Here is a 25160-nt window from a genome sequence, read left to right as displayed (position 1 = left end):
TGGAAGACAGGGACCCAACTCGGAAGGCATAGCGGGCCGGAGTGGGGTATGAGTCTGCTGGGCAATACTTACCTGTTTCCACCGGTCGGCAGGGGGTGCGAGAGAAGCCGTACTCGGATTTTTGGGACCCAGGAACAGAGGAATTTGCTTTTTTTACTGAAAATGTGGGTGAGCGGAACAGAAAACACAAACAGAAAATTCTGGTGGTTGTCATCTTTAGTCCAGGAGTGGTGCGGTCTCCCGAAGAGCTCCTTCCTCAATCCCTGGGCTGGCTGTCTCAGGGCCGCTTGCATTTACACTTTTCACCTGGCCTAGCAGCGGAAGAGATGGACTGGGTGGCCTAGGCAGCTCCACGCTGAGGACTGGGTGGAGGCTGCTGCTGAGGCCTAGCGGGAGCGGAGGTGGTGGCAGGGGGACGCCCTCAGTGACGAGCAGGCGGATGATCTGTGACTGGCGGGCGGGTGAAGGCAGCAGCTGGCCGCCGAGGGAGGATGTGCCGGATCGCCACCGTCTGCTTCTGGAGGGCAGAGAACTGCTGGGTAAAATTCTCCACCACGTTGCCTGAGAGACCAACCTCGCAAATGGGGGAGTCCAAGAACCGAGACTTGCCGGCCACTAGTGTGGACATCGCCAGACCCGGTGGACCCGGTGGACCCGCCCCTAGATACCAATCATCCAACCGGGAAGGCTCGGGACACGGTGGAGGGTTCCATACGAGCCCGACCTTCTCAGCAGCCCGGGACAGCATAGCTGACATTTTTGGATCTGGCAACGCTGTCGAGTCGTCATCTCCAGAGTCCAGCTCCCCTTCCGATGCAGCGATCGCCATCCTGACGTCAGGGGGAGCCCCGAATGAAACGGCTGGTCGGTCCACTACAGAGGGACCAGTGCACTCCACCGGAAGCTCCACAGGCTTCTGTGTTATGGAGGAGTGAGGGGCCCACGGGGACTGGTTACCGGGTGGGGAGGCGCTCACTGTGATCCTCAGATCACCCATTCCACCCAACGAAGTAGCTTTCTTCTGGATTTGGCCAGAAGGGACACTAGATCGGTGCAGGGGTATGGGGACTCCGCCTCCTTGGAGGTATGAGAGTCTCGATCTCAACACCGAGACAGTCATGTTCCTGCAGGGAGAACAAAAACTTTCCACAAAGGCTGCTTCAGCGTGCTGAATGCCCAGACACGTGATACAGCGATTGTAAGGGAACGACCGGATCCAGAAACGCAAGGGTGAAATGACATCTTGAAAAAGACGCAGACACACCCGTGTTGCTCTTTCAGGAATTAACTCTCACCAGTGCCAGAGCACACAGGGGTAATGGCCGCGGCAACACTGATGGTGCAGCCCACACAGTGAAGCACTCACGCAAACACCCTCTAACCAACCAACAGAAAAAACTCTGTTTAAATGCTGTGAAAACAGCAGTTGAGAGCTCACGACCAATGCTGCTTGCGCTGTAATCACCGACACCAGAGGAAACTTTCTGAAGAAGCACTGACACACTCGCTCGTTGAATCAGTTTTCAACACTCTTCGGAGACATCAAAATGATCGGCTCCAAATCGAAAGACAAATGGTGCGTACATCCACTTCCTATTTATACCCGCGCTGGGGGGCGGAGCACGAGATGCAAATCTCACTGGCCAATGTGCATTGGCTTGTTCTGTTAACACTCGAAGATGATAGGGCCCCCTGGCACGATCCCAATTACGTCGGCAACATAACGTCGAATGTGACCGACTGAAAGGGAACACATTTTATACTAGTAGCGGCTAGTTTATGTTCCTTTATTAGATTATCCAAACATTACATGCATTTGAACGCTTTCAGTGTATCTGGTAGGGTCTGGCGGCTTTGATACTGGTATATCCAGTATGTGTCTAGAAGAAGTCCTGGCTGGCGTAGCTGTATTTAATACTTTTGATGAGGAACTGGTTCCATTGTTTTTTTTACGCCCTCATTGTTATGGATTGGTCGAGGCAAGGATAGAGGAGCAATGGATCTAAATGCAGCCAGGCTTTATTTACAAAAATAACCAAAATAATCCAAAAAAATAAAGGAATAACGAAAAACCCAAAAGGAGCCATTCAAACGTAACAGCTTTACTTTTTATCTTTTTTCCTTTTTATTGTACTATTGTACAGACATTTCTCCAAATTTTCAGGACTTTACATGTGGTCACCCTACCTATCATTGCTGATTAGAGGTAGAAGTGATCATTCACATAACTAGGAGTTCTTCAATGTGGCAGATAGTGTGTTCCAAAGAGTTACTTCACATTAGCTAAACATTCCTATTCTTCTGATAGCTGAATCACCACCTTTCTCATCTGTAGCGACAGCCCTGCCTTCACTATGAGTTAATTGGCTACATTCAATACCATTCATCCATATTAATTATGTCTATAAAAATGCAAATACAATATCAGATCATTTGCATTGGTAGTTTCAGAGGAGTTCGATCTTTGGGATGCTTCTCTTTCTTTACACACTCCTGCTTTTCCCTCACCTTCAAACAATGGTGGAAAGCACACTTTGCAGAATAATGGGAGAACCTAAGTACCCACTGCTTTCCAGGAATGGAGACGTAACTATTGGAGGAATTTTTGCAGTTCACAGTAAACTAACATCATCTTCATTTGAGTTTACACAAAAACCTCAGCCTCTATCATGCTCCAGGTTTGTTACATTGGAAACATTAAGAAACATTAGAGAAGATGATCAAAATTATTATTCAATAACATGAATTATATATATATATATATATATATATATATATATCAATCATATTTATCTGTTTAATTGTTGTTGTTATTTATCATATTTGTTTAACATTTTCACAGTGTAAATCTAAGAGATTTCCGGATGGCTCAAATCATGATTTTTGCCATTGAAGAAATTAACAGAAGTGACAGTTTGCTCCCTAATGTTTCTGTTGGCTACCAAATTTATGATAACTGTGGATCAAGACTGTTTTCTATGAATTCAACTATGGCATTGCTGAATGGTCATGAGTTTGCACCAGAAGACAGATGCAATGGACAATCACTTATTCATGCTATCATAGGAGAATCAGAGTCTTCTGCCACAGTGATTCTGTCCAGAATTACAGGACCTTTTAAAATTCCAGTGGTAGGTAGCAATAATACTAAATGTTTGACACGATTACTATACTGATGACTGTTTTATTGTGTCCTGTTCTTTCTTTCTTCTTTTTTAAGATAAGTCAGTCAGCCACATGTGAATGTCTCAGTAATAGGAAAGATTATCCTTCTTTCTTCAGAACTATTGCTAGTGATTACCACCAGAGCAGAGCACTTGCATACATAGTCAAGCACTTTGGCTGGTCTTGGGTAGGAGCGGTGAACACTGACAATGACTATGGAAACTATGGAATGGCCATATTTCTGAAAACAGCCCAGGAGGAGGGGATTTGTGTGGAGTACTCTGTGAAATTCTACCGAACAGAGACTGAAAAACTAAAAAAAGTGGTAGACATAATAAAACAAGGCACTGCAAAAGTTATTGTTGCATTTCTTACCAGTTTTGAGATGAACAATCTACTTGAGCAGCTAAGTATTCAGAACATTACAGGCCTCCAAATGATTGGTGTAGAGGCATGGATAACTGCAAAGACTTTGATCATTCCAAAAAGTTTTCATTTTCTGGGAGGGTCACTGGGGTTTGCAGTGAGAAAAATCCATGTTGAAGGGTTTTCAGATTATGTTATAAATGCATTCTGGCACTCAGCTTTTCCATGCTCACAGATTGAGGGTAATTCTTCTCAATATGCATTAAATTGCAGCATATATCAGGATCTACTCAAGCTGAAAACCTACAATGAAGATGTGCCAGAACAAAGATATGCAAGCAACGTATACAAAGCAGTTTATGCTGTGGCTCATTCACTACATAATCTACTCAAATGCAGAGAAAAAAAAGGTTGTGAGAAAGGCCTGAGTATACAACCACAGGAGGTATACAGTATATAATAAAAAAAATACAGTTCTAGGTGCATAGACAGGGATAGCAAGATGTTAACAATTTATATCTGACAGTGTAAATGTGATACAAATTTGTCTTTCGCTAGGTGGTTGAGTCTCTGAAAGATGTAAATTTCACCGTAAAGTTTGGAGATCACGTGTGGTTTGACAACACTGGTGGCACAGTGGCCCAGTATGAAATTGTGAACTGGCAGCAGGAGTCTGATGGATCAGTCCAATTTAAACCAGTGGGATACTATGATGCCTCACTACCCCCTGACCAACGCATTGTTCTTAACACTGAAAAAATTATCTGGGCTGGAGGACAGCTGGAGGTAAATGACAAATATACCTGTTTGTCCTACAGGGATTATTTAAACTGGTGCAGCAAAAACCATTTACCTTTGCATACTGTATGATTGCAAGTTTGATTTATGGAAGCTAATGTGATACATTCCTGAGAGTGAACTCTTTGAATCATCTGGAAAACAAACTTCAAGGGTTAGTTCACCCAAAAAAAAAAAAAAAAAAATGCTGTCATCATTTACTCGTTACCCTCATTTCATTCTAAACCCGTAAGACTTTCGTCCATTTTGACGCTTCAAAAAGTTCCAAAATGTATATATAAATAGTCATCAGCAAACATAAACAGAAGCTCAACCATACGGGCTTGATCAAGATCAAACCTCATTGATTCTTGCAAAAGCTCAAATGTGCTGCGTAACACACAAGAATGAACCTCATTGGTTCTCGCACGTCAAGCAAGAATGCTTGAGCTTCCATTTACTATAACTGATGTGTGCATTGATGAATGTTTATATGCGAATAAAAACCTAAATTCAAAATTCAATCTGTTCATCACATAAAGCGATCTTGTCTCTTCAGAAACTTTGGACTAAACTGCTAAATTCATATGAATTAGTTGGTAACACTTTATAATAACTACACGCTAATAATCATTAGTTAAGCATGAGTAAACAGTTAATTCATCATTCATAAAGCATTGATAGACATTAATAAGCAGTTTATAAATACAGCTATAAATGCTTTCTTATTGATTTACAAGCATATCTACAATTTATTTAATAATTGTATTTTCATCCTTTATCAATAATCAATTTATTATTTCTAAATGAATAATTGAATTTTTTATAAACCAGTTATTTAAGAGTTTTCAGTGGTTCATAAGATTACTTAGAACGTGTAAGTAAATGATTAATAAACTATTTAAATGTACATTCATACATCTTATTATTCAGACATATAGTGATGGTTACTTAGTGTGTTAATAAATGCTTTATCAACATGTATTTATGCTGTAATTCAGGGTTAATTTGGGTAGTTATAAAGCATTTAGTAGTGGTCAGTTAACTATGTTTGTGAGCTCATCTAAAGTGAGGACTATTCATGCCTTGTAAAGCATTTATAAAGGAGATTTAAAGGCTGTTAAATATTTCTATGTTCTGTATCACTGTGTTGTGTTTGTTACATTTTACTGTTTAGAAGATTGATGCGCCTTTAAATCTCCTTTATAAATGCTTTACAAGGCATGAATAGTCCTCACTTTAGATTAGCTCACAAAATAGTTAACTGACCACTACTAAATGCTTTATAACTACCTGTATTTACTACATTTACTTACACTTTCTAAGTGATCTTATGAATAACTGACAACTCTTAAATAACTGCCTATAAATAATGCTATACTTAATTTATAAATTATTAATTGATCATTAACAAAGTATGAAAATACAATTATTAAACGCATTATAGATATGCTTATAAATCAAGAAAAAAGCGTTTATAGCTGTATTTATAAACTGCTTATTAATGTCTATTAATGCTTTATAAATGATGAATTAACTGTTTACTCATGCTTAACAAATGATTAATAGCATGCAGTTATTATAAAGTGTTACCAATTAGTTTTATGTTAACTTTATGAACTTTTTGAAGCATCAATGTGGTATTTACGTAGGTTGTCAATGGAGGGGCAGACATTTCTCCAATTTCAATGAAAACATCTTAATTTGTGTTCCGAAGATGAACGAAAGTCGTTCGGGTTTGTTACGCAATAAGGGTCAGTAAATTATGTTTATACATAATTTCCATTTTTGAGTGAACTAACCCTTGTATTAATTATAATTCATATATTATTATATTATAATGTCTAAAAGAAAATACCATTGGAAATCCAGAACAATTAGTGAAAAAGTGAATCAGTTGATTTAAGAGTCTGAGTAAGAGAGTAAGGCTATGTTTACACGGACACGATCTGAAGAGAAAACGCAAAAGTGGCGTTACGTTATCACTTTTTATTCTGCGTTTAGACAAGCGTTATGGTTGGGAAATCCGCATGCATATGGTGACGCAAAAGTGTGTGAAATTCGATGTAGTATGCACTCCAGGCGGCTAGGTGGCAATGTGAAGCACTGCCACACAACAACACCAATATCTTAGAATATTTTGTACAACTGCTGAAAAGACTCTTGTATGTTTTTCAGAGCTGCTAGGGCAACTTGAAGGTCCGACGTATGGAAATAATCTGACATGTTGGTTGTTATTTTCCTGTACTGGCGCATGCATGTGACGTAAACGCGTACGCGACGAGAGCCACCGTGAGCAGATTTGCGTTTTTACCGTTTAGACGGGAATGCGACGGTGGAGCATTTTTAAGATTTCCACTCTGGAGGGTGGTTTCACTTTTTTGCGTTTTTAAGCCCCCAAAACGCCGTTGCCGTGTAAACGAAAGGCACATCCGATAAAATATTTTTACGTTTTCACCCGGAATCGTTCTCGTGTAAACGGGGCCTAAGAGTCTTGATGCTGAGTAATGTTGCTAATTTTCTGTAACAGCACTTATTGTGCTATTGTGCTATTCCCAAGACATATTCACAAACCAATCGGTTAACAATCGCTCATATTGCAGTTGCAAATCTTATGCTTCAAATATGCAGTACTCTGTTATGAATAATGCTGACATATGTATTTTGATTCTTCAGAGTCATTATAAAAAACTATATGTATATATTTTCCATGTAATATAGAAGCCAAGGTCAGTGTGCAGTGAGAGCTGTCGTCCAGGCACTAGGAAGGCTGCACAAAAAGGAAGACCTGTCTGCTGTTATGACTGTATTCCATGTGCAGAAGGAGAAATCAGTAATGAGACAGGTAATCTTCAGCCGCCCATCTCACAGTTTCAAAGGAAACTGGTTAGTTGCTCTTTTTGTATTCTTATTATACTGATCAGGGTGCAGTTTCTTATCAAAGGAGGTCATAAATAAAACCATTTACCTTTTGTCTCTAAATAGTGATCACAATTTCCTTTCCAGATTCAAATAACTGCAAGCAGTGTCCAGGGGAATACTGGTCTAATGCTGAGAGAAATACATGTGTGTTAAAGGCAGTAGAGTTTCTGTCATTCACAGAAGTTATGGGTATTGTGCTAGTTTTTTTCTCACTTTTTGGAGTAGGATTAACCGTGCTGGTGGCAATCCTGTTTTACAGCAAGAAGGACACCCCCATAGTAAAAGCCAACAACTCAGAGCTGAGCTTCCTGCTGCTCTTCTCATTGACTCTGTGTTTCCTCTGTTCACTTACTTTCATTGGTCGGCCCACTGAGTGGTCCTGTATGTTGCGTCACACAGCGTTTGGGATCACTTTTGTTCTCTGTATCTCTTGTGTTCTGGGGAAAACATTAGTGGTGTTAATGGCCTTCAAGGCTACACTTCCAGGAAGTAATGTCATGAAATGGTTTGGGCCTGCACAGCAACTACACAGTGTTCTTGCCTTTGCACTTATACAGGTTATTATCTGTGTGCTTTGGCTAACAATATCTCCTCCATTTCCCAATGAAAATATGAAATATTATCATGAAAAAATAATTCTTGAATGCAGTCTGGGTTCGATAATAGGTTTCTCTGCTGTACTTGGTTATATTGGTCTACTGGCTGTCTTGTGCTTCATTTTGGCTTTTCTGGCCCGCACACTACCTGATAATTTCAATGAAGCCAAATTCATCACATTTAGCATTCTCATATTCTGTGCTGTATGGATCACGTTTATACCAGCTTATGTCAGTTCTCCTGGAAAATTTACTGTAGCTGTGGAGATATTTGCCATTTTAGCATCAAGTTTTGGTTTACTGTTATGCATATTTGCACCTAAATGTCATATGATCCTGTTTAAGCCTGAAAAAAACACAAAGCAACATATGATGGGGAAAGTACCATCTATGTCGTATTGAGTAATAAAATAACTATATTAAAAAATGTGTTAAACTAAACACTTAAGTATCCTGCAGCTATAAAGTGATATCCATAGACAGAAAAGATAAAGGAAAGATCGCATTGCTCAAAGTTTTGATTCATGCAGAAAAAAGAAGGCTGACTATAGGATTACTTAATTAAAATTTTACATGATGTCCCCAGTTTGACACTGACATACATTATCAGGGTTTATGCAGGAATCATAGAGATGAATTTACTACCTTTTACTACCTTTTTTACTACCTCCACAATATTTTTTACTACCAACACGACATATATTCTATGTAACGTTACAATGTTCTCAATATAATTCATAATCCCACGTTTATAATGAACAACGCGTTATGGTTATTGTGTTATTAAAAACTGTGTACGCAGAGGGGCGGGGTGACCAAAGCTCATTATCATTTAAAGGCATGTGATTGTGCACTGAAACGGCGTGCTGAAAACAGAGCTATTTTTGAGCTGGTAAAATGAGTGTTTTCTTAAAATACTAATGAGAATTTTTGATAAAAGTATATTACAAAGTTTTCATTTAGACCCTAAAGATTCATATTAACTTGTACAAAAATGGCATTATATGACCCCTTTAACCCTAGCCCTTGAGTTATCCTAACCATTACGTTAACCCTTAGCCCTAATAAGGTGAATAATAACCTCGGCACTTAAAAACAAATGACACTTAACAGCCATAAACTTTAATAAAGATTAATAATAAAGTGTGTCACATCACACACACTTACCCACAAACACACATTCTCACACACACAGACTTAAATAAGCAGTGAAATTACTATCCCAAAACAGCAATTTATTTAATCACATCTCTAAATGTGCTTCAAATATGGCACTGCTTTGCTCCTCCCTCACGCGAACCCGTTAAATATTTTCAATTAGGGAACGAGACGGATACCAATACTTTCATTTTTGGTACTCGCCGATATCGATACCGTAACCGATCCCTGAATTGTCACTGCATTTGTAATTTTTAAATGTATTAGTAGATAAACCAAAAGAATATAAATCATATTAGTTGGCTTAATTTGTTCATCAAATATATATTTCCTTCAGATATTTTCATGCTTAATTAATCCTGCTAAAAAGCATGCTTCTGTTTCTGTCACTGTTCATTCTATTGCTCTATCATATTTTATCTTTCATTTAATACAGGGTATACACAGAAATTCTTAAAATGAATTTAATACCTTTTAATACCTTCACTATATTTTTTAATACCATCACGACTTCAAGATGCAACTGTAGTGGCGTATATAGAGACAAGTAAAGTAATGAAATATCTTCGAAAACTTGCATTTCCCCATAATGTCCAGGGTTTTTTCCTTGGTCAAAATTGGTCTTCGGTGGTGGCCGACAGACACTTATCCTTTCTTGCCCTTTTAAAAAAAAAATACTTCTTTGCTGGACGTGATAATTGTTTTGGTATAATCATATCAATATCAAAAAGTAGAATAAAAACGGAGCATTAAAAAGTTTATTTTAAAAGTTTATTGAAGTCTAATTTTCTACCATATACTGTAAAATGTAATAGAATTAGCTGCCAGATACTTTTTTTTAATTTAAATTAAATAACAAAAATTGCTGCTAGATAACAACTTGCTTTGCACTTTTTTTCTGGTTTCACCTCACTCCAGTCTAAACAAATTTTTTTTTTTTTTTGCAATGTTTCTACACATTATAACATAAATAACCTGAAAATACTACGTAGTTTACAACATACATGAATTGTTTGTTCATATTACTTCACAGTGCATTAACTAATGTTAACAAATACAACTTTTGATTTCAATAATGTAGGCTATATGGTGAAATTGACATTAAGAAAGATTAATTAATGATGTAGACGTGCAGTTTATTAATAGTTCATGTTAACTAATGTAGTTAACTAGATTTTAATAAATGGAACCATATTGTGTTACCGATTCAGAAGTCCCGTGAGGACAGATCCGTTGTGTTAACCATTCATTAAAGTGACGCGTCATTAGCGGACGTGTACGCATTGTGTGGTTATCCCATCAGTTAGGACATCGCACAAAATTTGTGTCAACAAATAGGTTTTTTTAGGATAGATTTTTCCTTTATTGAAAGTGTGGCTATGTCAGCTGAATGTGGCACACGCCGTGAGAGAAGATAAGGCAACGTTTTTTTAGCACAATTCACACACAGCGGGAAATAAATTTCCAATTGCGCCACGTGAAACTTCGGTCTTCCGACCTTTTACCATCGTGTCTGTCAATTGATTTTGATTAATATGAGCGAGGGAGAGAGAGCAAGAGTGAATTGAGTGCGCGCGCGCAGCCGGGGCTCTCTCTCTGTTCCTTCTTTCAGTTAACATGCACCCTGTCACAAGCGTAGCAGTCAGTCGTCTACATTAGGCTACTCACCGATCAAATATGGCTTTGGCGGCCGACTGATGACTGAAATAGAAGCGAACTCGCGAACAGGTTGGGCAGCAAGCCAGGCCAGCCGGGTACCCAGTTTGTTTCAGCGCGCGCGAACGAACAAACACCACGTCACATGATATCGCACAGGTCCTACTCGCAACATATAAATTAATCCACGCGAATTTTAGAACAAAGTCCTGCACTTAACACAAATTGAAACTCATAGGCCTAGTTGGATGGGGGTTCGAAAATTTACTACTTCGTCAGATGACGTTTACTACTTTTTACTACTTTTTACTGGCCTTAATTTGGGCATAATTTAATTTACTACCTTTTACTACCTTTTACAACCCCGCGGAAACCCTGATTATGAGCAAACTCAATTGCATCAGAAGAGTAAGGAAGGGTCTGTGATTTTTATTCTTGGGTAAATGTTCTTTAAAATCTTTATTTCCCTATTGTGAAATGAGACATCTTGAACAAGAAAAAAAAAGTAGGATGGGACTCAATTTTGTCCATTGATTGGAAATTGATTGGATTGTTGTTTGCTAATTGCTGGAGGACAGGGATTATCTTCCAGCTTTGACACTGGTGCACATGTCATAGGGGAAGGGGAAGTTAATGTTTTTGCATGGATAAAACATTTTTAATAAACCCTGTACAAAAATGTCAATTTTGATTTCATGGTTACTTAAAAGAAAAAATTAAACGGATACTTTTAGTATGATATTCCTGTGTAAAAAAATATTTTTTACCAGTATAGTACAAATTCTGCTGTCAAAATAATTGAGACAACATTCTCTTTCACATATGTGACCCTGGACCACAAAACCAGTCACATGGGTATTTTTTTTTTAAATTGAGGTTTATACATCAACTGAAAGCTGAATAATAAGCTTTCCATTGATGTATGGTTTGTTAGGATAGGACAATATTTGGTTGTCCATTTATGTTCGCGATTGTCAAGTCAAGTCACCTTTATTTATAGCGCTTTTTACAATACAGATTGTATCAAAGCAGCTTCACAGTGATAACATGAAAATAATACAACAAAGTTTGTTTCTAGAAGACAATTTCATCAACGTCCACCTTAAGTAAGGCAGATCAATAATATTGTTGAATATTAAATGTCCCCAACTAAGCAAGCCAAAAGCCAAGGCAACAGTGGGAAGGAACCAAAACTCCATCAGGTGACAGAATGGAGAAAAAAACCTTGGGATATCACAGAAAATATCACGGTTTCACGGTATACGATATTAAACTATCATTATTATTATAATCATCATCAGCTACACTACATATACACACATAATAAACCAACAACATGGATTTAAATAGGAATTTTAAATAACTTGGATGGGGCAAACTAATTCAAAATGTTAAAATACTGAAACATGTCTAATAAATAGTATTAAAAAAACATTTTTAATGTATTAATTATTATTTAAGAACAATAGAGTCTTTATGAAATGTATATTTATTTCCTCAGAAATTTTGGGTTGTCTGATATAACTGGTCTGGATTCTGTGATTGAATACAAAATGTATTTTTGAAAATGCAATCAGATAAAATGTAACAACTTTTGTTTGTCTACACAAGAGAGGTTTACTAAATTAAGACATGGACAAAAAAACTATACACAATAGTAATATATTTTAGTCATTATTTCTTCAGGCTAAACCAAACTTTTTTTTACAGGTTGTACTGAACACCTATGAGTTTCAGTCAGTGTATTTGATGATTATTCTTTTAAAAAACAATTATAAAATGCTCATTAAGTGTTCTCTGTCTGGATATGTTCATGTGTTCACGTCTTCACATAGTGGGTGAGACAGCAGATGCTTTAAAAACCATGAGCATCATGCGTACTTGAGTGTGTACTAGATCTACTAGACGAAACGGCGCTGCTCATTCATACAGAGACACGCTGAATATAGAATTAAGGGGGTCGCACACCAGTCTTTTTGCGCTGTATATTCACAGACACGCACATCGCGATTTGATTTACTGCACAGCTATATTTTGATTTATTCATCCATCTAGTATCTATCAAATCACACATTTTACGTGGCATCTGTATTGTAACGCAAAAAGACTGGTGTGCGTCTTTTTGACAGGCCGGGATTCCCTCAGCATGACAGAAATAATATGGCCTTAAGTTATAAAAGTTATGAATTACCTTTATCTTCACGGAGGGATGGTGTTCCCGAATATGGGAGAACATGTTCGACGTGTTTCCTCCCTTTGCAGCCACTCTTCGTCCACATATCTTGCAAACTGGATATCCATCTTCAAGGACAACACCACGATCGTTTTTCGGATATCCAAAATATTCCCATGCTGCAGATTAAAAAAAAATTTCGGCGGGAGATAGAGATTCGGACATTTTCAGCGCTGTACAGGTAGGCCTATGGGTGGAGTCTAAGCAGTCAAGCTGAAAGAAGTTGCATGCGGCAGTGCGGGTGAATTCTGGTTTAATTTTTTTTTTTTTTTTTTTTTTTTTTAAACCGCGGATAAGCAAATGTGCACGATATGATAATCGTACATGTCAATATCGCAATAAACCGCCATACCGGTATACCGTTACAACCCTAGTTGGAAGTCGAAGTAATCACGCCGGTATGGAGACGAGTTGTTGAGGATCAGTGTCGATGGCTGTCGTGTCGATGAGGCCTTCACAGGGCTGATGAGGCTGGCACTTCAGGATGAGTTGGGATGGGTCCAGGCGCAGGTCCACCATAGAGGGTCCCTCGGGATAAACAGAGAGACTAATAGCGTAGACGCCATCCTTCTTATGATGTACCAAGTACATCAGGATTTACGGGACGTGTTCCCGGTTCCGGCTGATCTAAGCTATGCAGCCTAATTTTGAATTAAGGAAGTCTATAGTGTGTTATGTGTATGCTAGGCCAAAGAGATGTGTTTTTAGTCTAGATTTGAACTGACAGAGTGGCTCGTCCTGATTTTGCCAAGTGGGAGCTGTCCTGAGACCAATATCTTTATGATGACCCTGGGACAACAAGTGCCTCAGCCAATCAACGTTTATGATGTCATCACCGTGTGCCCCCCCGTCGAGTCCGCCAAATTAAAAAAAACAAAAAAAAAAACACACCCTTGCCAACAAGTGCACAAGTTACAAGGTAAGACCAACGGCTTTTTACATTCTCCTATTAATTAACAGCAGTCTTTTACTACGACTAAACATATTTGTTTTTTGAAATAACGTTAGCATTTTCCCACCATTGAAGTAATATAACGCTATAACGCATATGTTGACGTGCTTAAGAGTAAAATTGCCAGCCAAAATTGATCAGCATCGCTGACGTTCTGGCTCAAAAAATAAAAACAATAGAAGATGAAAATACTGTTTAGATGTTTAACGTATAGTTTTTATAGTGTGCCTAGCTACAAAAAAAAAAGACGACTCAGGGACAAACGTTTGAATTAGCTTATTTCTGATGTTGTCCTCAGACCATCATATGAATATGTTGACCTCAAGTCATCACTGATTTATTCTGTTACATGATGTTGTCCTCAGACCATCATATGAATATGTTGACCTCAAGTCATCACTGATTTATTCTGTTACATGACGTTGTCATCAGACCATCATATGAATATGTTGACCTCAAGTCATCACTGATTTATTCTGTTACATGATGTTGTCCTCAGACCATCATATTAATATGTTGCCCTCAAGTCATCACTGATTTATTGTTACATGATGTTGTCCTCAGACCATCATATGAATATGTTGACCTCAAGTCATCACTGATTTATTGTTACATGATGTTGTCCTCAGACCATCATATTAATATGTTGCCCTCAAGTCATCACTGATTTATTCTGTTACATGATGTTGTCCTCAGACCATCATATTAATATGTTAACCTCACGTCATCACTGATTTATTGTTACATGACGTTGTCCTCAGACCATAATATTAATATGTTGACCTCAAGTCATCACTGATTTATTCTGTTACATGACGTTGTCCTCAGACCATCATATTAATATGTTGACCTCAAGTCATCACTGATTTATTCTGTTACATGATGTTGTCCTCAGACCATCATATGAATATGTTGACCTCAAGTCATCACTGATTTATTCTGTTCCATGACGTTGTCATCAGACCATCATATGAATATGTTGACCTCAAGTCATCACTGATTTATTCTGTTACATGATGTTGTCCTCAGACCATCATATTAATATGTTGCCCTCAAGTCATCACTGATTTATTGTTACATGATGTTGTCCTCAGACCATCATATGAATATGTTGACCTCAAGTCATCACTGATTTATTGTTACATGATGTTGTCCTCAGACCATCATATTAATATGTTGCCCTCAAGTCATCACTGATTTATTCTGTTACATGATGTTGTCCTCAGACCATCATATTAATATGTTGACCTCAAGTCATCACTGATTTATTCTGTTACATGACATTGTCCTCAGACCATCATATTAATATGTTGACCTCAAGTCATCACTGATTTATTCTGTTACATGACGTTGTCCTCAGACCATCATATTAATATGTTGACCTCAAGTCATCACTGATTTATTCTGTTACATGATGTTGTCCTCAGACCATCATATGAATATGTTAACCTCAAGTCATCACTGATTTATTCTGTTACATGACGTTGTCCTCAGACCATCATATGAATATGTTAACCTCAAGTCATCACTGTTTTATTCTGTTACATGATGTTGTCCTCAGACCATCATATGAATATGTTGACCTCAAGTCATCACTGATTTATTCTGTTACATGACGTTGTCATCAGACCATCATATGAATATGTTGACCTCAAGTCATCACTGATTTATTCTGTTACATGACGTTGTCATCAGACCATCATATTAATATGTTAACCTCAAGTCATCACTGATTTATTCTGTTACATGACGTTGTCCTCAGACCATCATATTAATATGTTGACCTCAAGTCATCACTGATTTATTCTGTAACATGATGTTGTCCTCAGACCATCATATGAATATGTTGACCTCAAGTCATCACTGATTTATTCTGTTACATGACGTTGTCCTCAGACCATCATATTAATATGTTGACCTCAAGTCATCACTGATTTATTCTGTTACATGATGTTGTCCTCAGACCATCATATGAATATGTTGACCTCAAGTCATCACTGATTTATTCTGTTACATGACGTTGTCATCAGACCATCATATTAATATGTTAACCTCAAGTCATCACTGATTTATTCTGTTACATGACGTTGTCATCAGACCATCATATGAATATGTTGACCTCAAGTCATCACTGATTTATTCTGTTACATGACGTTGTCATCAGACCATCATATGAATATGTTGACCTCAAGTCATCACTGATTTATTCTGTTACATGACGTTGTCATCAGACCATCATATTAATATGTTAACCTCAAGTCATCACTGATTTATTCTGTTACATGACGTTGTCATCAGACCATCATATTAATATGTTAACCTCAAGTCATCACTGATTTATTCTGTTACATGATGTTGTCCTCAGACCATCATATATGTTAACCTCAAGTCATCACTGATTTATTCTGTTACATGATGTTGTCCTCAGACCATCATATATGTTAACCTCAAGTGATCACTGATTTATTCTGTAACATTATGTTGTCCTCAGACCATCATATGAATATGTTAACCTCAAGTCATCACTGATTTATTCTGTAACATGATGTTGTCCTCAGACCATCATATGAAATGATGTTTTATTAACAAAGTTCGGGAGAAGCACGTTCAGATAATTAACACGGGTGGAGTGCACTCAGCAATCATGATTAAAACGTGTATATATAGACTCAGCAGTCTCACCTCATTTCTCTGACAGTTTAGCAGCATCCCTCCACCACCCCTTCTCCACTCTTCTAGTTCAAAACCACTTTACATACGGGGGGGGAGTACTCTGGGTTCGGGCCGAATTCCGAGCACGGAGCCCTCCCCCCGGACAGCACGCCAAATACGCATTATACTTTATTCCCTTTAATTGTATGTAAGTGTGAACTCGTGAATATGTTGACCTCAAGTCATCACTGATTTATTCTGTTACATGATGTTGTCCTCAGACCATCATATTAATATGTTAACCTCAAGTCATCACTGATTTATTCTGTTACATGATGTTGTCCTCAGACCATCATATGAATATGTTGACCTCAAGTCGTCTCTGATTTATTCTGTAACATTATGTTGTCCTCAGACCATCATATGAATGTTAACTTGTACGTAACATCTTGGTTTTTCTCCATGTTTAAACAAATAGCTTACAGTACTTTCATGAGATTATCATGGATTTTTAGGTCTTTACATTATTTATGTTTTTAGCCTAATTTTTTGTGTCTTTTCTTTTTAGGTTGAACATCAAATATGGAGGAATTTATAAAGACATCTGTATACAAAGAGGAGAGATTTAAAGGAAACAAAAAAGAGACAGATATAACAGTCCATGTTTTAGAAAAGGATTTGGATGCTTTTGAATTTATTCAAGAAAGGCTCTCTACCATAAATGCGTCCAAAGATGCCAACTTCAGGAGTGTGAATTCTGCAAGTCTGCAAAATCAGAAAAATGGATATTTCTTGTTTACATGTAAACGCTCTGGAACATGCACACCCCGAAGTCGAAGGGCCAAAGGATGTAAGGCCTATGTTTCCTTTATAAAGAGGACAGACTGGCTCAACAAACTTGTTATAGTTGAAAGGATTTAAAGGATTCATTCAGGACATGACCCAACAAGTTCTTCTGAGGGTCACTCAGAAAAAATTAGTCAAGAGCTGGTCAAGCATATTCAAGATTTAATATCTCTTGGTGTTAAGCCAGGTACAATTCTCTTAAAATCACACGAATGGTCAAAGGAACAAGGGCATACTGATCTCAACAACCGAGCATATTTTGTTACCCCAAAAGACATTGAAAATATTCGGACATGTATGATGCGAAAAAATCAGCAACACAAAGATGATGCCAATAGTACAACACAACTTCTTGAGGGCGCTTTCAGAGACAGTGTTATTTTTTATCAGCCTTACAGTCCACAAACAGATCTAGTCATAGTTCTACAAACACCATCCATGAGAGACAACCTTCAAGAATATGGAAGAGATATTGTTTTTATTGATGCAACACATGGCGTCAACCAGTATGGCTTTCCTTTATTTACATTAGTTGTCAGGGACAGTCATGGTCATGGCATACCCATTGCCTATATCATCTTGGGAAATGAAAAGCAGGCCATGCTTCAGCTGGCACTGGAAAAGCTGAAACCAACATTTCCTGTAGCTCCAAGGTAATACAAACAGATATACCGGTAAACAAATTAAATGAATATTATTACATAACGTTTTGGTACACAGTTCCTTAAAATTAAACTTTTTATGCATGCCTTTATTTCAGGTTCATTTTTCAATTTATGAATTCAACTTATTTATTTTTTTTCTATGAACCAGAACAAACTTGTATTGATTTCTTAACTGCATTCTATGATTAGCCTACAGTAGGTGTTATCTCCATGTTAACTAATGAACCTTATTGTAAAGTGTTACCTTATTTTCATTAGGTGCTTTATGGTTGATAAAGACCAGGCTGAAATCAATGCTATCCGTAAGGTATTCAACGAGTCACATGTTCTCCTTTGTTGGTACCATGTAACCCAAGTAAGTACTAAGTTAAGATTGAATGGAGACTGCTTTGATTTTTGCTTATTTTGCAATATAAATCTATTATTGTTGTGCTAAAATTTCAATAAAAAACAACAGTTAAATTTTTTGGTTACTGGATGACATGTAAGGTTTAGTGAGAATAATATGAATGGCCTAAAAATGAAGGTCATTTTGTTGTAAATCTTAAACAGTCGTTTGTAACTTAAAGCTGCAAGACTTCTTGTGTCATCCACTTCTAGTTACTTTTAGCTGTACAAAACAGCCTGTTAATGCTACTTGATATTGTAAACTGGTATTTTTTTGCCATATAATTTTAATGTATTGTTGGAATTATAAACATATGGGATTGCTAAAGCAATAACATATTTACATTTTTAATGTGGTTCGAGTTCACTGTAACTGTAGACAATTGTTGCCATCAATTGATCGCAATAATACTAGCCAAATGCATTAGACTATTTGAAGGTCTCACCAGTTTAAATACATAATTTTATATTTCCCCACCATTTATTACACGCAGGCAGTAACTCGTTGGCTGTCAAGATCTGAATCTGGAGTGAGTGGACCTGAAAAGGCAGATTCGAGAGCACACATCATGCAGTTAATGTCGGAGCTGAAATCCTGTTCCACGGTGTGTTACTTTTCATTTGTTTTATAGAGCAATTATAGCTTGTAGTGTTTTTGTTTTTTTCTCAATGGTAGCAAGCAATGTGTGGTCAGTATCTACAAAATGTTATTATTTTAACAGAATAAGAGGGAAAAAGAAAGAATGGAAAAGCGTAGCACCAAACAGTAGTCCACAAACAGATGAATAAACAACTTCTTGCAGAGCGTAGATCCAAGAAAACCAAAAAAATAGGATAAAAGATTTGCCACACTTTATTTGTGACCTCTGGACCATAAAATCCTGTGAGCTTTTTGGCCAGTTTTCGTGCAAGGTGCACGATATTACCACCTACGAAGTTTAATTCCGAGATTGAATGGGGTATCTTATATTACAGGATCATACATTTTTTATTTTAGTTCTGTCCTGAATAAGATATTTCACTTAACAGATATTTACATAAAGTCCTCAACAGAAAATAATAGCAAAATTTATGATAATGACCCCGTTCAAAAGTTTATATAAGTACCCTTGCATTTTTTATGTTATAATATACAAACATAAATTATTTCAGCCTATACTTTGAGGTGGATCATTGTTTTATTTACTGCAAATAGAATCAGTATGTTTGTTTATTCTATTATCATTCATATAGGCCTAAATGGCTTTAGTATAATCAGTCAAGAACATGACATTCTCAGTACACTAACTGCACACACTAGGGTTGAGCTCTATGTCGAGGATTACCTTTATGACCTATAAATTCAGTTCTTACACTAATAACACAAAACAACATCATTTTCCTTGTCCATTTTTACAGGAACATGAATTCAAGAAAAAAGCTGAGATGTTTCACTGCCAGTTTAAGAACTTAAAAGATGTCTGCAAGTACTTTAGGAACCACTGGGAGCCAATTGGTCGTCTGTGGTCTAACTTCGGAAGATGTTATAAGCATGGAGACTCAGAAACAAACAATCTAATAGAACGGTATACGTTTTTATGCATGTTCACCTCATTTATTAGTGGGCTAACTGAAAGCTAGCACGGTGTTTTGCGTATTTTTTAATTTGTTAAAGAGTACATTGTATTTTTTCAAACCTGTTGCTGCTCCTCATTCAACATACTGATCTCTCTGCTTTCATTTCCTTTATAGCTTCTTCCACCGTTTAAAATACCAATTCCTCTGTGGCATCCGGAATCGTAGATTGGATCATTTGATTGATGTGCTACTAAACAAGACTGACACGTACTTTAACATAATACAGGATTTGCAGTCTGCTGGGAGGGTCCATAACCCTCTGGAATGTAAAATGGAGGAAATAAAGAAGTCTGCTCAGAGGATGCTAGACAATAGGGATGCAACGGTACACGGTAAAATCCCGGACCGTTCGGTCAGCCCTGCACGGGACAATCTACCCTCGTGTCCCGCGGGACTTCGGTTTTGCCATTGAGTTCGCGCTGATCCTTTTAGTTTTTGCTTTAAGCCTTGTTTATACTCGACGCGTCCGCACCACTGATCTATATAGAATGACATTATAGTAGTCATAGTAATAGTCATTATATAGATCAGTGGTCCGCACGAGCGCGAGTCTCCACTGAATGCGCGTGCACCTCTTCAAACGGACGAGGCGTTTATACTTGACGCGCTCGCCGTTGTGCTATTCTGTGAAACGACAGGGGGCGACCTGTCGAGGAGTAATTCTCCTCTAAACCACCAGGAATCAGCAGTGAAGAAGTAGTTTGCCGTTTATTAGTAGTTTATTAATTGCTGATTCATAAAAGAGTAATAAATGCAGTAGGTTTATTGTAGCCAACTTTCACTGCATGTAAACTAGTTAAACAATTGAAGCCTGAGTGTTTAAACCTTAATTTCATCAGCAGGGCTTACTTCTGTTATTGTAGGCTTATTTTGTAAATGTAACCAATTACTTTAGACAAGTGCAAACTGGGTGCTTAATGCAAATGTGTTCCTATTCACAAAATGAGAGGCTTTTATGGTCGCCCATCAATGCAAATGTCTCTGTGTATAGAAGGATCATAAACATGCTGGTACAGACGTACCAGTTCGGCCTGATTCGGCTCGAAGTCGTTCATCTTCACAGAAACACAGAAAGATAACCGGTGCATTGGGATTCCATACACATTGATGTTCTTCCTACTGTGACATTCTGTTTATGCTCATAAGAAAAATAAAACATATTTTTGGGATGAAATAGCAGTCTCTTTCTGCACAAAACATGTACCGAAACCGAACCGAGACCATGGCCCAAAAACCGAGGTACGGACCGTACCGTGGGCTATCTGTACCGTTGCACCCCTACTAGACAATGGTTGGGCCACAGCAGTTACTGCAGCTTCAACAGAAACATACGTATACAATGTTCCATCTGAAAATAATCCACATGTAGTTTACTGTGTATGCCCTGCAGAGCAGTTCTGCAATTGTCTCGCTGGTACAAGGGGACATACATGTAAGCATCTCATTTTATTAAGTCTTCTCACTTGTGGTGATGGTGAGACCTTTCCAGATATGGACAGACAACTGCAAGCCCATGCCAACAACTTGATACAAAAGAATAAGTATAGCATTTCTACAAAGCCTCAAAAAACACTAGAGGTTGAAAGCTTATTTGGAAGAGCAGTATCAAAACCATGTATATTGACGAATGTATGTGACTGCTGTACTTTCTCATATCATAAAAAATGTGCTTGTCTACTACTTGCAAAGGGACTTTTAAATGAGATGAATGAGACGACATCAAAACATGCAATTAACATTTCAGTGGAGCCTATACAGAATGAAATTGCAGATGAAGATAGGCGTAGTACAACTATCAGGAAACTGGAAAGCATATTGAAGACTTTACAGACCTGGGAGAGAATTCCTGAGGACATTGCCCATAAAGTCAATGAACTAGAAGTGCAAACAAAGGAAGAAAATATAAACTTTAAAAGATTTGTGCGACTTTGTGATGAGGACAAGTCACGTAAAATACGCCCACTATTTGCAAACAGAAAAAGAAAGACTGACAGAAACACTGCCTCAGAGACGAGGACAGATGTCACATCAAGTTCTCCTATTAAATCAAGAAGAAAACACAAAGCAATCAGTGGTCCAAAAAGATAATACAAATAAGGTTTGAAAAGTACTTTTTATTCAAATGCAGTTTTGCCATTTTATCAAACATTGTACTTGTTCTCCACTATGAGTCCTCCAGTAATCCAGTAAAAGTTACTATAAAACAATTGACTATGAAAATAAAAGCCTTGTCAAATATCAAATAAAGTAATGAACTTTTCTTTTTTGTTTAGAAATAAGCTGATAACAGCCACATTAGAACATGTGTGCAGGAACATGGGTACTGTTCATTTCAAAGAGTCCTCTAAAAAGGAAAAGAAAACCTCAGCTGCTGTAGGCCCAAAGCGGTGGGTGGCCAAATCCAGCTCAGATTCAGGACCAAGGTTTTCCACATTACTTTTCATTTGTTCAATGCTCCTCCTGTAAATAAATTAAAATGTTCATGTTACTACTCGGAATTGTTACTCTGTTGCATCATAGCCATAGCCCCATATTGTTAAAAGCGCTATATAAATGAAGGAAGGTGACCTAGACTTGAGGATAATATGGAATTGCAATATGCATGACATTATCATTCTCATTTTGATTAATTGACCTCTTGATACAGGGACTAGACAGCAGGCTGAAAAAGTTTGTACAATGGTAATGTTAGAATAAAATGCATATTAGGCCAATTAAGTTTAACAAAGGGAAAATAATCTCCAAGAAGATTTTATTTTCTGTCAACCGAACAGTACTAGAACGTCAATGCACCCTACATTTGTACTTTAAGATCTGTCCTGATCCACGCTGCTACCATCATTTCCTAATATGACCTCAGAGGCCAGCAATCCTATCTGGTTGTTAAGTCGTGACTTAACCACTCTCCGATAATACTGTTTCCGGGTCCTCTCTACCTACCTATCGCTTTCGCCGAGTTTTACCATGCTGCAGTGCTGTGTCCCATGTTGTTTAAATAGACCGTTTAAAAAAGCAAGTTACATTCAACTGTCATTTTACTTTTGCTTTCCCTGTGCTGAGAAAGTGAAGAGGATATGGCTGCAGTTGATAAGGTAAGTTAAAAATCTTAAACGAATGAAGAAACTTTCACCGGCAAGGGTGCCTCACTAAAGGAGGACGTGATCGTAAATAAATGAACACGTTCTGCTATTGTTATTGGATCTGGACGTGCGGAGCGCTTGGACCCGGAAGAGGCTAAACGTCACGTGTGACGTCAGACTTAACGACCGGATACACTATATAGCCCCTTTCACACATAGATTCCGAAAAATACACGGATAATGTGACCCGGGATTGTTTGATTTTGGTTCATTCACACTGCCAGGTTTTTCCCGGAATCAACCCGTAAAGACACGTGATATCGATGTGACATGTAATGTCTCCAGCGTCTTAAGTTTGCTTATGAGCTGCGATTTCTCTCGCTAGTGCATTTTTTTCTCTGATTCGATCATAAACTAGCGCATTAAGTACTGTTTCACTAGCTGGCGAACGATCCCAGCTTCAGTGTCATCACTACGACACGCATATTACGGCATTGATTATGGATTTTGTTCACACAGAGCGCATTCCGGGACTGATACCGGCAATGTTACTAGGTCCCCAACCTGGGATCAATCCCGGGTCGTGTTTGCGTTCACACAGGAGGCACTTTGGCAATTTCCCGGGATCAACACGCTGTGTGAAAGGGCTTGTGTGATATGGAGTCAGTGTAGCATAGAAATACATATACAGTCAGAGACCAGAAAGTAGTGATTCGGGGTGTATAAATAAAATGAGGGTGTAGACATCAAGATATTCTAAGACAAGACACCACATACAGGTAGGGGACTTACACAGACACACTTACAGTGTTGCTGGCATGTCCTCTGCGGGTATACCAGCAAGTAGTTTCTCTTTCGGGACATGTTTGGCCAGTGCTATGCCAAACCCCTTGGCTAGGTCTTCCGCCTCTCCCTCTGTTAAAGTGCTGAATATTGTCAGCCTTGTCTTTGCCTTTCTAGGCTGCTGCAGCACATTGGGTGGAACATCTTTTTTGCCAACCTATGTATGAACAAGTACAGTGTCACAGATGCAAAGCATGAGAGCAGGGCTTTCTAAACATCACTGTACCATGCCTATCAATAGCCATGAGGGGCAGAGTGGCAAACTACAAATGGCTTTCTATCTTCTTTTATACTTAAATGTATGCATATAATAGAAATACAAACCCTTATCAACATTCGGAACATGTTTGTGGACATGTTTTCTCCTTTGACCCTCCTCCTCAACTCATCTTCATCTACCTGGTAGCTCTTTCCTTGCGCTGTTAGCCTTCCTAAAACTTTGTAAACTTTCCTTTCTTTTTCCTCCACTCCCTCATCATCCCTATGTCTTTCTTCAATGTGTTGCTCTTCTTCCTTGTCCTCCTCCATTTCTTCCTCACTGCAAATGGCCATAGGTTTTCCTATGGCCTCCAACATGGACATAACAGTCTCTTCTGTTCAAAAAATATGTCAGAATTCATGTCAACATCACAGGTTTACAATGTGGGACAGTCTACAAAAATGTAATTACTAGCTAAACCTTTCTATCAATTGAAGAGGAATGTCACTCCTTTATAAGAATTGACATACATGTTAGTTCTTTCTATGTCCCAGGGCAGAGCAAGTAAACAATACTTGTTTCTTATATATAAACAAACTGAACTCAGACACTCCTTGGTGTTTCAGACATTATCAAACGTACACATCATTGCAGCAAGCTAAACTATATAAAATGTTGAATTAAATTGAATGTACAATTAAATAGAGAAAGTTTATAGAGCTAATAGATTTGGTCAAAATAACTGATTTTTGTTTAAGGTGAATAATGTTGTTAGAAACAGCATAGTTAGGCAACATATATTGTCTTTAAGCTACAGTAAATGAGACGCAGTCTGTATAGACCATATTTGAGAACTAGGGCAAAGTTTGGCTTTGCTTTGACCTGCTTTCTCTTGGCTTTACAGTGCACTGACCAGCATAATCTATGAATGGAATGCTTGAAAAAAAAAAAAAATTGGCTGTCCCAGGTGAAGTGACTATTGTAGTTGAAAGATTTTGTATTTTCAGTCATCAGATTCATTTACATTGTGTCTGTGCCTTAGATTT

The 25160-nt window shown here is 38.0% G+C and overlaps 2 protein-coding genes across 2 annotated transcripts; both read left to right on the top strand.

Annotated features, from left to right (window-relative positions):
- Positions 1-2460: 2460 nt before the first annotated feature.
- LOC130071479 (extracellular calcium-sensing receptor-like) lies at positions 2461-8228 on the top strand. Its single transcript, XM_056236326.1, has 6 exons — positions 2461-2678; positions 2843-3131; positions 3221-3976; positions 4090-4317; positions 7030-7153; positions 7315-8228. Exons 1-6 carry the CDS (start codon positions 2470-2472, stop codon positions 8226-8228), a joined length of 2520 nt encoding a protein of 839 aa, XP_056092301.1. The 5' UTR covers positions 2461-2469.
- Positions 8229-17420: 9192 nt separating this feature from the next.
- On the top strand, positions 17421-20404 carry LOC130071481 (uncharacterized). Its single transcript, XM_056236328.1, has 5 exons — positions 17421-17976; positions 18247-18343; positions 18870-18980; positions 19774-19940; positions 20107-20404. The coding sequence occupies exons 1-5, from the start codon at positions 17621-17623 to the stop codon at positions 20402-20404; spliced, it is 1029 nt and encodes a 342-aa protein (XP_056092303.1). The 5' UTR covers positions 17421-17620.
- The last annotated feature ends 4756 nt before the right edge of the window (positions 20405-25160 follow it).

The sequence above is a fragment of the Rhinichthys klamathensis genome, unplaced genomic scaffold, assembly GCF_029890125.1.
Source record: "Rhinichthys klamathensis goyatoka isolate OS25496 unplaced genomic scaffold, OSU_Roscu_1.1 h1tg000445l_1, whole genome shotgun sequence".
Classification (NCBI taxonomy): Eukaryota; Metazoa; Chordata; class Actinopteri; order Cypriniformes; family Leuciscidae; genus Rhinichthys; species Rhinichthys klamathensis.
This window is presented reverse-complemented; position numbering and strand designations above follow the sequence as displayed.